The sequence below is a fragment of the Pogona vitticeps genome, chromosome 7, assembly GCF_051106095.1.
Source record: "Pogona vitticeps strain Pit_001003342236 chromosome 7, PviZW2.1, whole genome shotgun sequence".
Classification (NCBI taxonomy): Eukaryota; Metazoa; Chordata; class Lepidosauria; order Squamata; family Agamidae; genus Pogona; species Pogona vitticeps.
The window spans coordinates 24,734,701-24,755,377 of NC_135789.1; the positions used below are offsets into that span (position 1 = coordinate 24,734,701).

General features: G+C 47.5%; 1 protein-coding gene across 1 annotated transcript; it reads left to right on the plus strand.

The window, feature by feature from the left end:
• The first annotated feature begins 713 nt into the window (after positions 1-713).
• On the plus strand, positions 714-20,260 carry LOC110084529 (S-adenosyl-L-methionine-dependent tRNA 4-demethylwyosine synthase TYW1). Its single transcript, XM_078379359.1, has 15 exons — positions 714-856; positions 1,307-1,444; positions 1,540-1,641; positions 2,266-2,460; positions 4,535-4,816; positions 11,651-11,770; positions 12,925-13,042; positions 13,716-13,768; positions 14,013-14,131; positions 15,240-15,349; positions 15,818-15,995; positions 16,413-16,548; positions 17,443-17,553; positions 17,685-17,852; positions 19,151-20,260. Exons 1-15 carry the CDS (start codon positions 716-718, stop codon positions 19,370-19,372), a joined length of 2,193 nt encoding a protein of 730 aa, XP_078235485.1. The 5' UTR covers positions 714-715; the 3' UTR covers positions 19,373-20,260.
• The last annotated feature ends 417 nt before the right edge of the window (positions 20,261-20,677 follow it).

Genomic DNA, 20,677 nt, shown 5'->3' on the forward strand with positions numbered 1-20,677 from the left:
ACAAACAGAAAGGTTTGAGATCCATCCGTGCATCGGTATGTGGGTGCTTGTGGTGTGTACATACACACACGTGTAGATAGACTGTACAGTATATTGCATATGTCAATGTGTGTGTGAGCGTATGCATCGATCGTGCAAGCATACCTAAAAAATAAAGAAGACAAAAAGGTTGTGGCCCCTCAAAGTCTAACTGCTGTACAGTATTTTATTGTGAGCTTTCCTGGATCAAGTCCTCTTCCTAAGGCTTGTCCACAAAAAGCTCACCTTCAAATATAGTAGGTGGTCTTTAGGGTACGACCAGTTTTTTGTCTTCTTTATTTTTATTTTTCTTGATATGGTAGCACAGACTAACATGACTGACTTTTTTCTCCCTCACACGCACAGAGAGACACTCACACAGGCTTTAGAAAGCGCTATCATGCAGCATCCATTTTTTATACATTCCCTTTTCAGCTAATGAATCCCAAGATACTTTAGCACAAAATCTCTGTCTGAAGTGCAAGTGTTATTATACAGTATGTTGATTGGTAAACCTTCGATGTAAGGGGGTGTCGATTTGGGAACCCCTAAACAGACCCTGCTGTTCTACTTTGCAGCCCGGAGCAGGCTTCATGGCCAGGCTGAACGGGAGATTCATGGGACTTGCAGTTTTTCTAAGGGCTGCAAAGTGGGCATTCCTTGAGGATGATGGGCATGGTTGTGCTCTGTTTTAGAAATGTCCCTGGAGGAGCCGTGGAGTGGTCTCCATGCCCACCTGACCTTCCTGTGGCTGAACCGATTTTACCTCTACTCCTGTGCTGCTTTAGGGATCAGTCTTTGGATCTGCCTCCAGTTGCTCCTTAAATCCAAAAAGCAGGTATGTCTGGATCTTTCTCATGTCTAGATGCTTTGGGAGCTAAATTCTCCCTGATGAGGCCTTATACTGCCCCTCCGGCTGCTCACCAGAAACGAACCAACTTCTGTGGGGTTTGGTTTATCCCAGCTGGGTTCAATTTTGGAAGTGCCCCTCTTTTCTCTGTTCCCAGTCATTCCAGGACGGTGCAGATGCCTAACCACAACTTTTTCTGCTTAGCTATATTTATTTAAAGTTATTTGCTACAGTTGTATGCTACTTTTCCTCAGATTTTCTCTTCTCTGTCCGGGGTGGTAGATCCTCTGTGGATCTGGGCAGGAAGATTCCTCGGCAGGAAGAAGCTAATCTCTTCGGCTTATACAGCCCCTGCCGTTCTGAGGAACGCAGTATGAGTATTTGAGAACAGCCAGTTTGCTGTGCAGCTCAGCAGACTGAACAGTTTTTATTTTGTAGGATGGGAATCACCTTAGGAAAGAAAGCCTTCCAGAAGTCACAGATGATCAACAAGGACAGAAGGAACCTCAGGTTCTTAACAAAGTCCATGTGAGTGGGGTGAAGATTTTTTATGGCTCCCAAACAGGAACAGCAAAGGTAACACCTGTGTTTATCACCAGACATGTAAGTTCAAAACATCGGGTTGTGGGAAACTTCCTGAGCCAATGCGTCACTGTTTTATCTCTTTCCAGAGGTTTGCCTTCATCCTTACTGAGGCGATCGCTTCCACAAACCTGCCGGCTGAAGTTGTTGACATGAGGGATTATGATCCAGACGATTCCCTAATAGATGAGGTTGGTAACGGGTTTGATTCCCTCTCCTGTTTGTGATTTACTTTTGGAGAGGTTTTGAAAGTTGCCAACTCCCTTCCTAGCGGTGGCTCCTATGCAGCCCATAACTCTAGAGAGGTGCTTTGCTGAGGAGCTCCTCTGATGGATTAAAAAATAATAATAATACCAGCTCATTTCTAGGAAAATGTGAACCTGTGAAATTTTCTCCTTACATAACAAGCGGGGACTAAGCTTTTTTAAAGGGTGGGGGTCAGCAGTCGTATGAGCACATTCACATATTAGTCAATGAATTGAAGCAAAAGTATTCAGTCTGTGCACCAAAGGTATGTTAACGTTTTTATGTGCAGAACTCTTTCAGAATCCTAAGACTCTTGCAGAGTGCGGGCAGCGTACAAGTCTAATGGATAAATAAATAAATAATGTGGATAGCAGGTTGCAAATTAATTTAATTTGGGTTGCAGTGAGTTTCAGTGGCTAAACCTTTGAGGATGAGTAACACCTAAATGGAGCTTTTAAACAGTTTATTGGGTGATTATTGAATTCTGACCAAAAGTTTCAAAATCTTCTTTTTGAATGAGCCACACAGGAAAAAAATGTGTGTTGCTTCTCTTTAAAATTTTGGTGTAGGCAAGCAGCCAGAACATCTGCGTGTTCTTAGTTGCCACTTACACTGATGGGAAGCCGACGGAGAACGCAGCATGGTTTTGCAAGTGGCTGGAAGAGGCAGCTAACGATTTTAGAGTCGGCAAAACATATCTGAAGGGTCTGAGATACGCTGTATTTGGACTGGGGAATTCCTTGTACGCCGAACACTACAACACCGTGAGTCCCCCCCCCTTTTCGTTGTTGTTATTCCTACAAGATAGGATTTTAAAAAGTGTGTCTGTCCATAACATTTATATCCTTCTTTTACTGCAGTGAGGGAAGTAGGTGGCTTTCCTTTGCCCTCCATTTCCAGAACAACAACCCTATGGGGTAGCTCAGGCTGACTAGCTCGAGGTCACCCAATAAATGTGACAGTTCATTAGATTTCCCAGATCACATGGAAGGACAAACATCTCGTTGCCTCTTTTGGTTCAGGATCAGAACTCAGGCCAGTTACTTTTAAAAAGCACATCTCCCATAAATCTAGTAGCCAAAAAAATAGTAGGGTTAAGGGTTGTGGCCAAAGTCCCCTTGAAGAAAGATCATGGGCACAATTAATTATTTGTGTAAATAGCTCACGGGTTTCCAGTTGTGTCAATTCCTTTTAAAATAGTCGGAGCTTCCAATAGCAAAGCCTGGTGTCATCTTCATCAGGGAAGGCAAAATATCAGTTCAAACAAAGCGAACCTTGAATACCTCCAGATACACTCAAACCAGCTGGGTGGACATTCAGGCCAGACCCCGGCAGATCAAAGAGCCAGACCCCTGCCCTGGCCAGCCTTATATAAGGGCAACCTGCAAAACAAGGGCTTCCAGCAAGCACTAAAAGTAACAGCGCTATCTCTGTGTAAACTGCTTTGAATACCTTTGGTAGGAAAGTGTAAACCAAAGGTACTAAAGCAGTTTACAGTCTTCTCCTAAAGGTATCAAAGCAGGGGACAAAAGCTTGGGACTGTTTAAGCAAACAGAAACTGACCCAACTGAAAACCCGTCAGCTGTTTCCACAATGTGGTTTGAGACCTCTAATTATTTATTGATTTTGTATACTGCCCGATTAGGGCCGTGCACTCGTCTAGAAAGTTTACCATCCACAAGAAATCCAAACAATGCAATAGCACATGGTTGGTAATAAAACACAGAAAGATAATCCAAATCTGAATCGAGTGAACCAGACGCAGAATCTAGATTCTACACCTGAAAGACGGTGCCAGAAAAGGTGTTGAGGCTCAAGAGAAGGTGCCCTTAACACTTCTTTGCACAGCCTTGTTATGAGCGTCCTCTTGAAAGGGGGCACAGCTGTGGCACAGCTGATTTCGTTGTTTCTGGGCTTCTGGTTGTGCAGTCTGCCGGTGAAGAAGATCGGCGCATGTGACAGCTGACCTGGGAAGCCAGCACATCCCCTGGCATGATCGCCCGTCGTGTATTTATTTCAAATATTCCCCCCCCCCCTTTCTCTTTAAAAGGACCTCAAGGCAGCTTACAACAATTAAAAGGCAATATTTGAAAGCTAAAAACAGTGAGTGTACAAATATTAACAAATAATTAAACATTGTATTATATAAAAAGGGACGTGGTGGCGCTGTGGGCTAAACCGCAGAAGCCTGTGCTGCAGTGTCAGAAGACCAAGCAGTCGTAAGATCGAATCCACGCGACGGAGTGAGCGCCCGTCGCTTGTCCCAGCTCCCGCCAACCTAGCGGTTCGAAAGCATGCAAATGCAAGTAGATAAATAGGGACCACCTCGGTGGGAAGGTAACAGCGTTCCGTGTCTAAGTCGCACTGGCCATGTGACCACGGAAGATTGTCTTTGGACAAAACGCTGGCTCTATGGCTTGGAAACAGGGATGAGCACCACCCCCTAGAGTCAAACACGACTGGACAAAAAAAAATTGCCAAAAGGAACCTTTACCTATTATATAAAAAACAGTCAATAAAGTCAGTACTAAAAGCACATTTAAACGGACAGAACACAACAATCTGTTTTAAAATACCTCTCGCATGCAGGGAACATAAGATTCTGGCTTTAAAAATATTCCTACTCCCCCACCCTTTCTCCACCGAGCTCGGCCTATCCCATACTTTTACCCTGGCCTACCCTACAGGGTTGTTGAGGGAAGGAGGAAGGGAGCTAATAATGGGAAGAAACAGGTTAGGGCCACTTGGTGCATTCCAGCTGAGCCCCAGGTGAGAAACTAGCTTTGCTTTCTCTTCCCACCGTACTGATCACTGGCCTGCCTCCTGCCTTCACTCCAGGTGAGCCGCAACGTCGACAAGTGGCTGTGGATGCTGGGGGCCCGGCGCGTCCTGTCCTGCGCCCGAGGGGACGCCAACGTGGCCGGGAGCAAGCACGGCAGCCTCGAGGCCGACTTTGAAGCCTGGAAGGGCCAGTTCCTGGCCAGGCTCCGGGCCTTGTGTGCTGGGGAGAGGAAGGCCTGCAGCGGGAAGTGCAAGAAAGGCCGGTGCAGATCCCAGCGGAAGGCGAGCCGGGCGGTGTCGGAGCAGGATCCGGGGACGTCCGAGCACGAGGAGAAGGAGGTGAGCTGGAGGGAGCCCAGGCACTTGGCTGCCTTTTTTTTTTTTTAATCTCAGAGATTTTAGGGTCAGAAGTTCTCCTGGTCCAATTTATAATGGAACAGAGAAGCACCCTGAATAAATGAACATCTTCTGCCTCTTCCCCAGATTTCCTCACCTTCCTGCCTCCCCTGTTTCCTTTTCTTTCTACCCTATTTTCCCAGTTTTCATCTCATATTCCCTGGTTTCTGTGTTGCTAAGGTGGATGCTGGTTGCCATCAGCTCGGACCCCATGGGAGACGGTCCTTTCAAGATCTCGAATTCTTCCCAGCAAATAATGCTGTTAAGAGTCCTGCTTTCCCCCTGAGCAGATTCAACCTGACCCACAAAGCCCTCTGAAACGGGCAGGAGCTGTGTTTTAGGACCGTCTTTTGAAAAGTTAAAGGGCGCTTGGGGTTGGTTTCGGCCCGGCCAAAACAGGCTGCCAGCCATTTCATAATGGATCCTAAATACTTTTCTAAGCAGGGGTGGAGAACCCGCGGACGGCTACATGGTGAGGAACCGCTGCACCTTTTATCCTTCAATGCAGGCCAGCCTGGCTGGAGGCGATGGGCTTTTCCAAGACCATGGGTAAACTCAGTCCTGTTAAAAAACTTGCAGATTTCCTAGTTTGGGAACATGGAAATCACTAGAGCCTTTTGTGACATATCCTGACACCAAATCAATGTGACAAACCCAGACCTACTGGGATCTGTCACACAGTTACACTAAGCTGCCACCAACCATTCCCTATAATAAGTCACACAGACCAGGGATGGATTTTTAAACAATAAAAAGAATAAGGTTTATTTTAAATACACACAGGGAAAAATAAACAATCAGGTGAATAGGTAAAGTAACGTGGCTTATTCTCACTCATACACACACACAGTTTGGTTCACCCAGAACCCTTAACTTGAAGCACAGACCCTGAACCTATCAGTTCTGGCTAACCAACAGACACCTGAACCTATCAGGTTGGTACTCTGACACACAGTAGTACCCTGTCTGACACACAGACTTCCACAACAGCTTCTTCTTCCCAGCTGCTGCTTCGTCACAACCCAGTGTCTCTCAGCATCTCTCCTCACCACACAGGCATCACATATTTATACAGTACAGCCCCTCCTCCTGATGTCCCGCCTTCCACTCCCCATAGGATGGAACTTTCCCTCCAAACCCATGACAGACAGGTAACATCAGTGCTGTTATGTAACACCTCCCCTCTTTATAAGTTGTTTTGTAGGGGGAAAGCTAACGTGCTTTTCACCAAAAAACAACCTGAATAAAATACACAAAAACAGTTATACATACCATATTATACTTACTTATACTTACATTCTAAGTTAAACAAAGCAATTATGCATTTAAACATTTACCATTAACATTACATCAATTTACCTTTATTCATACAAACCAATTCAAAACCAGGTACATTTTACTTTTTGTCATCATTATATACACATAGTCCATGTTTCTTTCGCCGTCTTCATTCTTCAGGTCTTCTTGATAAGGCGTCAGCAACACAGTTCACTGACCCTCTGACCACCTTCACTTCAAAGTCATAGTCCTGTAGGTTTAAAGCCCACCTCATAAGTTTGCTATTGTGGGTTTTCATTGTCTTTAACCATTGCAATGGTGAATGGTCAGTACACAGAATAAAATGTCTTCCCCAGATGTAAGGCTTGGCCTTCTGGATCGCGTAGACTATGGCCAAACACTCCTTCTCCACGGTTGCCAAATGTCTCTCACCTTTTTGAAGTTTCCTACTCAGGTAGGACACTGGATGCTGGTCACCATTCTCATCCTCCTGGCACAGAACTGCTCCTACCCCGCTGTTAGACGCATCTGTGTAGATGATGAACTCCCGGTCGAAGTCTGGAGCACGCAGGACAGGATAGTTGATTAACGCCTCCTTCAACCTCTGGAACGCCGCCTCACAGTCGCTGGTCCACGGGATGCGTTCATCAGCCTTCTTCCTCGTCAGATCGGTCAGCGGAGCCGCAATCTCGCTAAACCTCGGGATGAACTTTCTGTAGTAGCCCACCAACCCAAGAAATGATTTGACTTTTTTCTTGGTGTTGGGTCTAGGCCAATCACGAACAGCTTCTATTTTGGCCTCCAGGGGTTTTATCACTCCTCCCCCTACCATGTGACCCAAGTATTTTATTTCTGGGCTACCCAGCTGACACTTGCTGGCCTTTCCTGTTAGCCCGGCTGCACTTAACCTCTGCAGCACTAACTCCAGGTGTATCAGGTGATCTTCCCAGGTATTACTGAAGATCCCTATGTCGTCAATGTAGGCCACTGTAAAGTCACTGAGCCCTGCCAAGGTCTGGTCCATCAGCCTTTGGAATGTGGCTGGTGCATTTCTGAGACCAAAGCTCAGGACTCGAAACTCATAGAGACCAAAAGGGCTGCAAAAGGCAGTTTTTTCTTGATCCCTGGGATCAATTCTTAATTGCCAATATCCCTTTACCAGGTCCAATGATGAGATGAACCGACAACCCCCTATGGTTTCAATCAGGTTGTCTAGCCTGGGCATTGGGTAGGCATCAGGAGTGGTTACACGGTTTAATTTCCTGTAATCAACACAAAACCTAATGCTCCCATCAGGCTTGTCCACAAGGACTATCGGAGAGGACCAAGGACTAGAAGAGGGGACGATTATGTTCTCCCTCAGCATCTCGTCCAGCTCCTTCCGCACCTTGTCCCTATAGGGTCCCGTTACTCGGTATGGGGATACTGCCTGCGGGGGTGCATCCCCTGTGTGGATCCGATGCATCACTCCCTTCACTATCCCCGGCTTGTTGGAAAACACCTGTTGATATTTACTAAGCAGCATTTTTAGTTCTTGCTGCTGGTCTTGGGTGAGTGCAGGACTGATCTTTACCTCCTCTGGGTTGTATTTTACTTCCCCTCTACCCTCCCAGAAGGGTAATTCAGCTTCCTCACTCTCAGCTGCTTTTATCGCGAATAAAACCCTCTGTTCCCCTCTGTAGTAGGGTTTTAGGGCATTCACATGAACCACCCTCCTTGCTTGGTTCTCCTCCTGCTCTATTAGGTAGTTCAGGTCTGACATCTTGGAAATGACCCTATATGGTCCTGCCCATTTGAGCTGCAGTTTATTCTCTCTGCAGGGCCTAAGCCAAAGCACTTCCTCCCCTGGGTCAAAGTGCCTCTCTCTAGTTTTGTGGTCATACCATGTTTTCTGTCTGACCTTCTGAGCTTGCAGGTTTTCTGCTGCCAGCTCTAGATTTCTCTTTAGGTCATTCATCAAGGTGTCTATGTATGTCACAACGTCTTGTGGGTCATCCTGGGTGATCTGCTCCCAATTTTGTTTGATCAAATCAAGGGGCCCTTTCACCCCTAAGTGTGCAGCAAACATGTCAGAGTGACCCCTTTGTAAGATCTTGGGGCGATACTTTTCAGGTACCACCAGCTGACTTCTGATCCCATCTCCCCCTTTTGAGATATTCCTCAGGGTTTCTCTATATAAAATCCCCTTTTTCTCCAGAAATCTCACTGGGGTTTCAGGTGTTAGCTGGGCGTCAGTCACCTGTTCAAAACACTTTTGGAGAGTGGCGTCTGCCTTTTGCTCCTGTCCAAATCTGCTGTCTGTGGTTAAGGTTTCCACCACAGCTTCTGAACTCCCCTCTGCTTCCGTCTCTGGCTCATCATTACCCCCCTGAACTGTCTCTGTGGTGGCTTGTGAGCGTGTAATCACTAGCACCCGTTTCACATGTTCAGCCAGGTCATTTCCCACGAGCACGGCTGCTGGCAGAGTCGATGAAATCGCTAGCCGCCAAACTCCCCTCCAGCCTTGAAAGTTGACAGGTACCTCTGCTACTGGCAGAGAGATTACCTGCCCCTCAATCCCTGCCACCTTCATGCTCTCATTTGGGATTATAAACTCCCTAGGAATAATATCTGGATGGCACAGGGTTACCTGGGAACAAGTGTCCCGCAGCCCCCTATACTGACGGTCAAGTATTCCTACGTCCACCCCAGCTGTCTCAAACAACTGAGAATCTGTTTTTACCAGCAAGCAGCGCTTTACCTCTATAAGAGGACCATTTTCCTCAGCCTGATCAGCAGAGGTAGCTGTTCCAGACTGAGTAGCCATAGCAACAGGCTCCCTCTGTGACACTGAGCCTTGCTCTTTCTGGACACAGAACACAGCTTTTGGCTTGGTCCCACTAGAATTCTGAGGCACCATTCCTTTTAGCTGCTTCAATTTCTCACACTCTGAGATTAGATGGCCCTTTCCCTGACAGAAATAACATTTTCTGGTGTATTTTGATTCTCTCTCATCTTGTTTTGGTTTTCCCTCCAAAATCTGAGGTCTTTGTTTCATGTCTGAGGGCTTCCCTTCACCATGGGCCCCTCCCCCTTGCTGGCTTTTCCCTGGTCCCTGAGAGTACTTGCTGTAGGTTTCTTTGGGTTTACCTACAGATTTCCCCTCACCCAAGGGCTTTCTTATTTGAGAAATAAAATCTGCGATCTCAGCGGCTGCTGCCACAGATTTCGGTTTCCTCTCCCTCACCTGGAATTTCAATTCCCCATGCAGGACTGAATAGAACTGTTCCAGTGCTATCAAGTCTTTAAGCTGCTCATAGGTCTCTGTCCCTTCCTGCGATAGCCATTTCTCAAGCAGCCTCACCAATTGGGCCCCCACTTGGGTAAAAGTCTGTTCTGGTTTTTTGGTAAGGGACCTGAATCTTTGTCTCAGCTGCTCTGCATTTATCCCATGTCTTGCAAACACCAGTTTTTTAAACTCTGCAAAATCTTTCATCAGTTCCTCAGGCATCTCGGCATAAACCTCAGCCAGGCTACCACTGATTAAAGATCGCATGATGGTCATCTTCTCAGTTTCCCTCACTGAGAAGTCCACAAACGCTCTTTCCACTAAGGAAAAGAACACCTCAGGACAATCTCCCTTGTGGTACACAGGGAATTTCTTCAGGTCAGCCTTAGACAATTGGCCTCCCTCAGAATCCCTATTATTATTATTGTTCTGGTTCATCAGTTCCAGTTTTCTTAATTCAAACGCCATTTTCTCTCTCTCCAATGCCAATTCAAATTGTCTCTGTTTCTCTCTTTCCCTTTGCTCCATTTCAAATTGCCTTTCCCTTTCCTCCCTTCTTTCTCTCTCTAATCTTTCCTCCATTTCCCTCACCCTCAGTTCATGCTGTTGGGCTAGGAGTATTTTTCTGAGTTCTGGGTCCTGCTCTCCTGTGCTGTCACCTTGCACTGAGCCAAATTCATCCTCAGAACCTTGGTCAATCTGGGGGTCTTTCACTCCACTCATTTCTGCCATCTGGCTTCGAGTCAAGGGCATAATCCCCCCTCAGAACAGGCTGCTTTAAAAAGTCAAGCCTCAAAATAAAACGACCACTTTTTTTCCTTTTTGCCTCAGAACCAGCTTTCCCTAGAGATTGCTGCTGTTCTTCAGCACTATATTTGCAACAGTATCGAGTCAGAGCCTACCCCCCTCTGCTGGGCCTCTCAGCTGGCAAGCTAGATCACTGTTGCTACGCAGTTTTTCCTCAGCTTTTTCCCGCCAAAACTAGGCTGCCTCAGAGCACCTTAATCTAAGTCTCCCCAGTTGGCACGTTCTTCTACTAGCGCACCTCCCCGTGAGGTACACCTAGAAGATTACCTACGCGCCTCAGACTGTCCCTGACTAGACCCCCCTTGCTCTGGGCACACTTGCCAAGGCTTTGCTGGACCACTGGACAACTGGACCAGTCGTATCCCACACGCTGGACACCAATCAATGTGACAAACCCAGACCTACTGGGATCTGTCACACAGTTACACTAAGCTGCCACCAACCATTCCCTATAATAAGTCACACAGACCAGGGATGGATTTTTAAACAATAAAAAGAATAAGGTTTATTTTAAATACACACAGGGAAAAATAAACAATCAGGTGAATAGGTAAAGTAACGTGGCTTATTCTCACTCATACACACACACAGTTTGGTTCACCCAGAACCCTTAACTTGAAGCACAGACCCTGAACCTATCAGTTCTGGCTAACCAACAGACACCTGAACCTATCAGGTTGGTACTCTGACACACAGTAGTACCCTGTCTGACACACAGACTTCCACAACAGCTTCTTCTTCCCAGCTGCTGCTTCGTCACAACCCAGTGTCTCTCAGCATCTCTCCTCACCACACAGGCATCACATATTTATACAGTACAGCCCCTCCTCCTGATGTCCCGCCTTCCACTCCCCATAGGATGGAACTTTCCCTCCAAACCCATGACAGACAGGTAACATCAGTGCTGTTATGTAACACCTTTTTCTGGGACAGCGAGCTAGTAGGCAGCTTTGTTTTTCAGCCCTACTCATAATTTTCTTCCTCCCCAATACCCCTGATGTTGGCTTTTAGGGTATTTTATTGGCAGAGCAATGGCGGCTGGGCTTTCCTGCTGTGTCCATGGCAGAGGTGGGTCTTGAGCGGATCTCTTGTGGGCCTGGCTTTCTCTCGGTTGGATCGCACTTGGGTTTGCTAGACATTGACCAGGGTCCTCTTGGTGTTGGTGTGATTTGCCACGGCTAATTGTAGCTAATGGATGAGGTGTCCCTCTTGCCCTAGCACCTCATCAGTTAGCTGCAATTAGCTCCTGCAGGGTACAGAAACGCCGACAGGATTCCAACCGGTGTTTAAGTCTGATCTGCAAAGAGTCCGACCAAACGTCTGGAAACCTTCCTGCGAGCGCCTTTGCCAGAGGGAGGATGGAAGCAAAGAGGAGCCGTGGCTTCAGCTCTTTTCGTCTCTCTCCTCTTCCGTCTGTTTTGCAGGAAGAGGAGCTCTTTGAAACCACAAGCGAGGAAGAATCAGGCAGTGACGAAGGCGATAGCCATCAGGTCATTGACGTTGAAGACCTGGGCAAGGTGATGCGCCAAATGAAGAAAGCCCAGGTAATCCCTCCTGGCGCAGATGATGATGATGATGATGATATTTTAAATTCATTTCATTTTATTTATTTTTATTTACATTTTAAACGTTTATTTTTTAATCTTTAACTTTATTTTGTTATCTGAGTTTTAACTTGCACCTGCAAATTCCCCGAATTGCTGGCCACCGCTGGTGACGAACATGGCTCTCCTCCCTCCTTGGATCGGTAGAACAGTGCAGGTGGGCTAAGCGGAGAGGCACCGTGATCCAGGGGGTCCCGGACTCGAATTGTGATCTCCGGGGCCACCGTGCAACCCTTCAAGTCGCGACACCATTTCAGCTCTGAGGCTTCCAGAACGAACAGCTGCTTTATAACCCCCACTAGATTGCTCGGCATGTACAAAATGCCCCTTGGGAGGGCTCCATAATCCTCACCTGTTCTTTTTGGAAAGGGAGACACACACACACACACACACCTGAAAAAAAAACCACTGCACCATCCTTGAGTGCTAAATGTTTCATTTTGCAAGAAGCCACAAAGCCGGTACAATCCTCCTGGCTTTCCTCATTGTTTTGTCTTGTGATGCAGGCTATGCGGAGAGAGCAGCTGGATCAAGGTCTCCCCCAGTGTGTGTTTTTATTTTAACAGGAGGGGTGTGTGTGATGGGCTCCCATTATAATATCCTGGTGAAATGAAAAAAGAATTACAGTTTTTGTTGCATTTGAATTGCTCGTCAGTATGGTTTTGGATTGCAGTTCTCATAATCTTTGCACTGCACGGCTGGAAGGGACCCGATGGACCCGGCCCCTCTCAAGGAGGCACAGTGGGGGAATCGAACTCCCAACCTCGGGCGCCACAGCCACAGACCGAAACCACTGAGCTCTCCAGCAGTCGCTAAATAATAACGATAATCTTAGAACTGCAAATGGCAAGGCCCATGGGTGTTGTAGTTAAAAAAAAACAACGCTGTAGTCATCTGTTTGTGGAAGGACCGGTCTGTCCGTTTGGCTTTGTTCCGCTTTCATAGTTTTAAAAACTTCTGAACTCTGAAAAAGCATGCAGAGGTTGGCAAATCATTCCTAAGCCCCCAACCTTTCCTTGCCCATGAAAAAGCCCCTGAATTAGGAGGAAAAAAATCATCTTCTCAATGTGGGGTCTGGGTTGCTTTCCCTGTAGAAAGAGCAGGATCTCGACAACGAGGTCGGCGGGTTGGCTGGATCCCCCCGGAGTGGAAGAGAGGAGGAGCGGAGGGAAATGATCACGCCGGCTCTCCGAGAGGCCCTCACCAAGCAAGGTAAGGGGCTGGGAAGCCCATGGCGGGGCTGTTTATGTGTGACGGGGGAGGCAGGGGTCTTGTCTGCTCCATAAGGAGAGTCGATCTCCAGGTTCTGTGATTAGTCAGGGAAGAAAAAGCGGCCGTTCTTGGCATTTATTGGGGGGAAATAGAGCCGAGTCGGTCTTGGAGAAGGCCGCCATGGAGAGATGATCCGATGCAAACCGGAGCTGTATGAACGGAAGCAGAGCGTCCAGGCCATGGGAAGAAATGGCTGAGCCACTCGTGTAGCATGTTAGGGATAGACTTCCTGATGAGGACCTGGGTTCAAATCTCTGCTCTGCCAGGGAACTTCCCTGGGGCCATGGCAGCGCCAAACCCCTCCTCAAACATCTCACGTACCTTGGGGGATTCTGTTAGGGTCACCGTCCATCAGAAGCGACTGGACAGTGCGTGACGACAATAGCATTCTGTATGACTAGCTCGGCTTGTGTTGTTGCGTGATCCTTTGTGAAATTGTGGGCTCGGATGAGATCGGTGACCCGGTTCTTTCTGGCCCAGGGGTCACTGCTCTACCTGGTCAAACTCTAGAGAAGAGGGCAGAAGATGATCTCGGAAAACTTATGGCTCAGGGGGAAAAAAGAGTGCAGTCTTAAGGGAGCCACAGGACGCTTTGTTGTGTCTCCTGATACAGGTTACAGGTTGATTGGGAGCCATTCTGGAGTGAAGCTGTGCCGGTGGACGAAGGTATTTCTCCCCCTGTATGCCCCACTCCTTACAGTTTTTAAATGGGTGAGGATTTGGGGCCAGAATCCGCTCGGCTTCCTCACCGTTACCCCCTCTTTCCTGCTCCCTTTGAGGAACCTGAGAGGGATGAGGGCTAACGGGGGCATCTCTCTCCCTCCCTGCCTTCTGGCATGACCGTTTGGGAGCCCGTGTTTACTTATTGTTTTCCTCCTCCCCGTGTTTGGTCCTCTTTGTCTGGGGTCAGTCGATGCTTCGTGGGCGCGGTGGCTGCTACAAGCACACGTTCTACGGCATTGAGAGCCACCGCTGTATGGAGACCACGCCCAGCTTGGCCTGTGCCAATAAATGCGTCTTCTGTTGGAGGTGAGGAACGCGGCGGGCTCTCCTGGGGTGGGATTCTCCAGAGCGGATTTCCGTGTGGATTCTGGGAACCGGGGATGTGGAGGAAAGCTGAGTGGTTTGGGCATCTAGTTTCGGAGCCAGAAACTGGAAGTTTGATTCCCCATTTGGGCTTTCTTCACAAGGGGTGGACCCGATGATCCAGAGGGTCCCTTCCAGCTTCTGCAGTGCTAAGATGATGATTATTGGATAGTTCCGTGTTTTAGGTCTCTGGATGTGGAGCCAAAGGGTGGGAGTTTGATTCCCCACTAAGTCTCCCAGACAGGGGTCTGGACTTGATCACTCATAGGGTCCTTTCCAGCCCTGCAGTTCTAAGATTATAAGATTACAGTGGTGCTTCGCTTTATGATTACCTCGCATTACGATGAATCTGCTTTACGACGATCTTTTGCGATTGCAAAACAGTGGTCTAAATGGGGGAATTTCGCTTTGCGATGATCAGTTCCCTGCTTCGGGAACCGATTCTTCGCAAAACGATGATTTTTCAACAGCTGATCAGCAGTTTAAAATGGCCGCCGGGTAAATAAAATGGCTCCCCGCTGTGTTTAGGGATGGATTCCTCATTATACAGGCAGCAAAAATGGCCGCCGTATGGAGGATCTTCGCTGGACGGTGAGTTTTAAGCCCATTGGAATGCATTGAAAGGTTTTCAATGCGTTTCAATGGACTTTTTATTTTCGCTTTACGATGTTTTCACTTGATGGCAATTTTCCTGGAACGGATTATCGTCGTTATGCGAGGCACCACTGTATTATGAAATGCAGGCTTTTTAGCAGTAGCATGTCCTAGAACATGTTCTCCCCTCTTTCTGACTTCTGGATTAGACATTTTCTGTTCCAGGAGGCATTTAAATGGAATGAGAGATATTCCACTATCTAGATTAGGGACATTCAGATCAGGGCTGTCAGATGGTTCAGCAACATGGGGAGAAAATGCTAGGTTTTATTCTCTTTTTTTGAAAGTTGGACCAATTAATTAGGTTTCTTTTCATAAATTAATAGAGGGGTACTCTACATACTTGAGACCAGCTGTGCCTGTTGTTCATCGTCTGGTGTCAACATGGTATTTTCAGGCATCACACGAATCCCGTGGGCACGGAATGGCGGTGGAAGATGGACCCTCCGGAAAATATTTTGCAGGAGGCGCTCGAGAACCACCAGAACTTGATCAAGCAGTTTAAAGGTAAAAGTGTTCCCAACGGGATCATGGCTTGTGTGTACGGTGAGCCTTGTACTAATCAGGGCTGACGGCCACTACAAGCCCACGGAGAGGGGGGAGCCTCCCTTGACCACGTCTCCGAGAAGGAGAGAGACTGCATGAACTGTTTTTAAAATGATGTTTTTAGGTCGATGGATTTATTCTCTTTTTAATCAGCTGCTGCTTCATGAATTGGACTCTTCTGTTTGCTTTCCATGGAAGGAAACGGATCTGTGAATCATAACCAGTTAATCAATCAGTCCTCTTTCTTTTTCTGTTCAATTAAGGGCCACTTTGTTGAGAAAGGCGTCCTTCAGGGTACGCTTTGCACACAACTCCAGTGTGTTCCAGAGTGTTTTTTGACAATGACACACACCCTTGGCTTTGCCCCGTCCTCAGACGGTTCCTTGATTGGGCTTCTCTGGAATCACCCTCTCCGTTTCTGTCTCACAGGCGTCCCCGGTGTGAGAGCCGACCGCTTAGAGGAAGGAATGGAGGCCAAGCATTGCGCCCTTTCTCTGGTGGGGGAGCCGATCATGTACCCCCAGATCAACCAGTTCCTAAGGCTGCTGCATCGCCGTAACATTTCAAGCTTTTTGGTTACAAACGCCCAGTTCCCAGAGGAAATCAGGTGAGATCTTGACGGGGTTTTCCTCATCTTTCTTGTGAATCTTAATAGATTTTCTTCCCGAACAATGCGCACTAGAGTGGAAATGTCTTACTTTTCCTGAAAAACATATTTGAAAAGAACAAAGAGGTTGAGGGTCAGCTTGGAACAGCCTGAAAAAAAAGGGTTAGACAAATTCAAAGCGGTGGGGTCTTTTGTATCTGCTAGAAAAGGGTGGGTGTGCCACCTCCTCTGTTAGGGAGATTTATCAGTTTCTGGGGAGTGTGAGATGGAAGGTGTGGTTGCCCTCTGCTTCTGGACTGATTTTTGGGGCATCTGGCTGCCTCCATGGGAGCAGAAGGCTTTGGGTCTGATCCAGTGTCGAGGCGCTTGCTCTGTGGGTCCTGACGTGCTTCTCCCTTCTGCCCCCTTCCCTGAAAGGAACCTCGAGCCGGTCACCCAGCTCTACGTCAGCGTGGACGCCAGCACAAAAGACAGCCTGAAGAGGATTGACCGGCCCATCTTCAGGGACTTCTGGCAGAGGTTCTTGGACAGCCTCCGAGCCTTGTCTGAAAAGGTATGGCCTCCCGGCGTCCCACCTTCTCTGAGGCTAGCAGGCTGGCGTGAAGCGGCTTAAGACAACGTGAAATGTTTCTAGTCTGAGGAAGAAGAATTTAGCCGGGAAGGGCTGGCCCTCTGTGTCAGGGTTGGGACGAGTTTCAAATATTCTGGGATCAGCACCTGTTTCGTGTCTCTCTTAGGTGACCAGACAACCAGGAGATGGCATTTTCCCCATCAGTGTTCTGTGTATGCAGCTATACGAAACCTAGCTTCCATCCATCCATCCATCCCTCCCTCCCTCCCTCCCTCCCTCCCTCCCTCCCTCCCTCCCTTCCTTCCTTCCTTCCTTCCCTCCCTCCCTCCCTCCCTCCCTCCCTCCCTCCCTCCCTCCCTCCTTCCTTCCTTCCTTCCTTCCTTCCTTCCTTCCTTCCTTCCTTCCTTCCTTCCTTCCTTCTATCCATCATCAGCTCCTCCCTCCCTGCTTCCTTCCTTATGCCCAGCATTACAGCTGAAAAGGGTCTGGGAGAGGTTAACAGAGCAGAGCAGAAAAGCCAAGCCAGTGTCTGCTTTCGGGCGTAAAGTTGAAAAACCTTCAGGGAGACAGCAGGCCTGATGGAGCTGGCTTCACAGGGGAACTGATGAGGGTTCTGTTTTCTTTCTGTTCTTTTGCAACCTGCTGGGTTGGTGGGTGGGTAAAATTTTCCCAGTGTGTGCTGAGAACATCGGCCTTTCCCAGCCCTATTCCTGCAGCCACAAGGACTGGTCACCGTCTTCTGCTTTTTAAAAACCTGGTCTGCATCACTCTGTGGCAGAGATAAAGACTGCCTTGTGCTGTGGGTTCCGTCCAAAGTTTTCAGACTGAAAGCTTGATTCAATTCACCTTGATTTCTCCTCTCCTCCTCTTCCCCAGCAACAACGCACGGTCTACAGACTGACACTGGTGAAAGCCTGGAACGTGGATGAGCTGAAGGGTTATTCTGACCTGGTGTCTCTGGGCAAGCCGGATTTCATCGAGGTCAAGGTGAGGGGCTGATGATTACAATGGAGTCCCACAAACTCGATCCTTGGCAATCTGGGGTGGGTTGGAATAAGGGATTTCTAGGATGAGGTTGCCGGGACCTGAAAACATTTCCGTGTTTCCTTCTCCTCCAGGGTGTGACGTACTGTGGGGAGAGCTCGGCCAGCAACCTCACCCTGGCCAACGTCCCGTGGCACGAAGAGGTGACCCACTTTGTCCGGGAGCTGGTGGCCCTCCTTCCGGACTACGAAATTGCCTGCGAACACGAGCATTCCAACTGCCTCTTGATTGCCCACAAGAAGGTGAAACGCCGTTCCATCAACCTCGTTGGGTGTGCTGGTTTCTAACCAGGGGTTGGGAACCAGAGGCCCTGGAGCTCAATCCGGCCCTCTAGATTCCAAGCCTTCGGCCTCTCTTAGTGGCTGAGCCGCCTTCTCCGCAATGCCACCTTTTGCTGCTTCTCCTATTTAGTGCAGGCTTAAAACAACAATAATTCTAAAAGGCTGAAATGCTACCTCTGCGCTTGTGTTACTAGGAGCGGGTAGGGCTGCTAAAAATTGGCTTCTTTTCCGGAGTTCCTGATCTTGTGTCTTTGAAATGCAGGTCCTGAGATCGAAGGTGCCCCTTAAGGTGAAAGAAGTTTCACACCTTCATTCTTGTCCCCTGGGCTGTGAAATTTCTAGCTTAATTCGCTCTCTCTGCTTCTTTTAAACAATGGCCTGTCTCCTTTGGGACATTTACATTAGGGCAGCGGTTCTTAACCTTTTCTTTACCACTGGCCTCCTTTAAATATCTTTGGTTGCCGTGAACCACCAAGACTTAACTCAAGATTTAAAACCCTGAAGTGTATCAAATATTTAATTAAAGTTTCTCATGAAGGATCTTCAAATTTGGAGAGAAGGGAGAAATAAGTCTGTTTCCTTTTCTTTCTTTCTTTCTTTCTTTCTTTCTTTCTTTCTTTCTTTCTTTCTTTCTTTCTTTCTTTCTTTCTTTCTTTCTTTCTTTCTCTCTCTCTCCCTTTGTCTGTCTGTCTGTCTGTCTGTCTCTCTCTCTCTGTCTGTCTGTCTGTTTGTCTGTCTCTCTCTCTCGCTCTCTCTGTCTGTCTCTCTCTATCTGTCTGTCTAGCTATCTAGCTATCTATCCTGCCAAAGATAACAATATTTCTTCAAGCCTTTGTGGACTTCCTCTAAGGACATTGTGCCCCCTGGGGGGTCCCTGGACCACAGATTAAGAACCTAGACATTAGGGTATAAAGGTGTAAACCACAGCACCAGATTACTGCTAGTTAAAGAGTGACCGCTTGTATTCCCAGTCATGTACTTGTAGAGCAACTTGGCACATGACTAAGAATGCGAGTGGTGGCTTCTTATTAGCATCAGTTTGCTGCTCTGATTTACACCATGCCACTCATGCCACTGTAGGTCTGCAGCAGGATTCTGGATGGGGAAAAACACTTACTTTGCCTTCCATTTCTTCCCCTCTTGGCTTCTTCCTCTTCCTGCAACTTTCCCCCTTTATGTTTTCCTGTTTTAAATTTAAATTTGCTGTGGTGGTGTTGGTTCCCCCATCTCATTTCCTTCTTTTCTTTCCCCCTCCCCAGTTCAAGATCCACGGGGTGTGGCACACCTGGATTGACTACGCTCGCTTCCAGGATCTGGCCCGCCGCTACGAAGAGAGTGGCGGGGCCCAGAAGTTCACCGCGGCCGATTACGTGGCCCCCACCCCGCCCTGGGCTGTCTTCGGGGCAGAAGAAAGGGGGTTTGACCCAACAGACACCCGGTTTCAACGCAAGAACAGAACAAAGGACATCTCAGGATGCTGACCGCCTTTGAAACTGGACTTTCTTGAACCACATGCTAGATAGCTTTAGGGGAGTTCCGAGTTTTTTTTACACTAGGTGTCAGGGGGAAAAGAAAAAGAGAAAACTCAACTTTGATCATCATAATATAAATTTAGGAAGCCTGTCTCTCCTTTGATTTTATTTTAGTGGGTAAGTTTTGTTTCAGTCTATCAGAAGACACAGGTAATAACGTGCTTTTCCTAGAGGCAGATGGGTGCAATGGACTTGTCTCCTTTTTTGAGTGAAGATAACTCCGGTCGGCGTCACTTCCACTTTTTTTCTGCGTCTTTCTGTCTAGGTCAGTGTGGTCTTGGAAACTGGCTGTTCCTTTTTATCTCTGATTCAGAGGTGGTGAACGATTCACCTGCCAGATTTTTCTTGCATTGATTCCCAGAAAGCATAGCCAGTATGAGTTTTTTTAATCCAAACCATCTGGAGAAACACAGTTTGGGGCCTGAGGACTTTAAAATCTTCTTTAAAGCGTAATATTGGCCTCGTTAATAAAAACTTAATTTTCTTGGGATCAGTATTTTTATCAGCATGAACCCAGTCTTGTCTAACCCACCCACCCCGGGTTAATTCTTTGGTTCTTTTTAAGAAAGTTGCTTTGACATCGCCAACGAATAATCTGAAGGTGGGACATTTCTGGTTCTTGGTCACTAATCTTACCTTCAAAAACCTCTTCCCCGTTCCTAACATTTGTAATGAATTGTGCTTTTTGTGGGTCAAAGAAAAGACACACCTTGTTGTGCTCCAGAGAAAAGATAAGAAGAAAATATAATGAAGTGACTTGAAAGCCCTCCTTAAGTCAATACCAAATAAAAATGTTGATGGTGTGATTTCCCTTAGTCATCAACATAAAGACAGCAAGCCTCTGTTCTCTGGATCCTTCTCATCTGTCCACTTTTAACCCTTTAATCTGCAGGTTGTGGTGTGTCTCGGGTGGCAACCTTCAGCGCCTCTCGGACGGGAAACAGAAAAGGGTGTCTGGACTTAAACTTGGGGTGCAATGTATTTTGGGAAGGGGAAAAATGTGACTCTTTCTTGTGGTGGGGCTCCAACTCCCATCATTCATGAGAGTTTCAGTAAAGCAGCATTGAGGAGACACCTGTCCCCCCCAAAAAAACCCCACACACCCAGATTTCTGTGCTGTAGCTGATCTCAGCTTCGTTTGCTTCTGCATTGAGTGTCATATTTTTCTGAAGAAAATTAAATGGCATATCCAGATCTCCCGAGGCCGTCGCTTCCGGTCCGGAAGAGTTTGGGTGTGTTTGCAAACAACGTTGT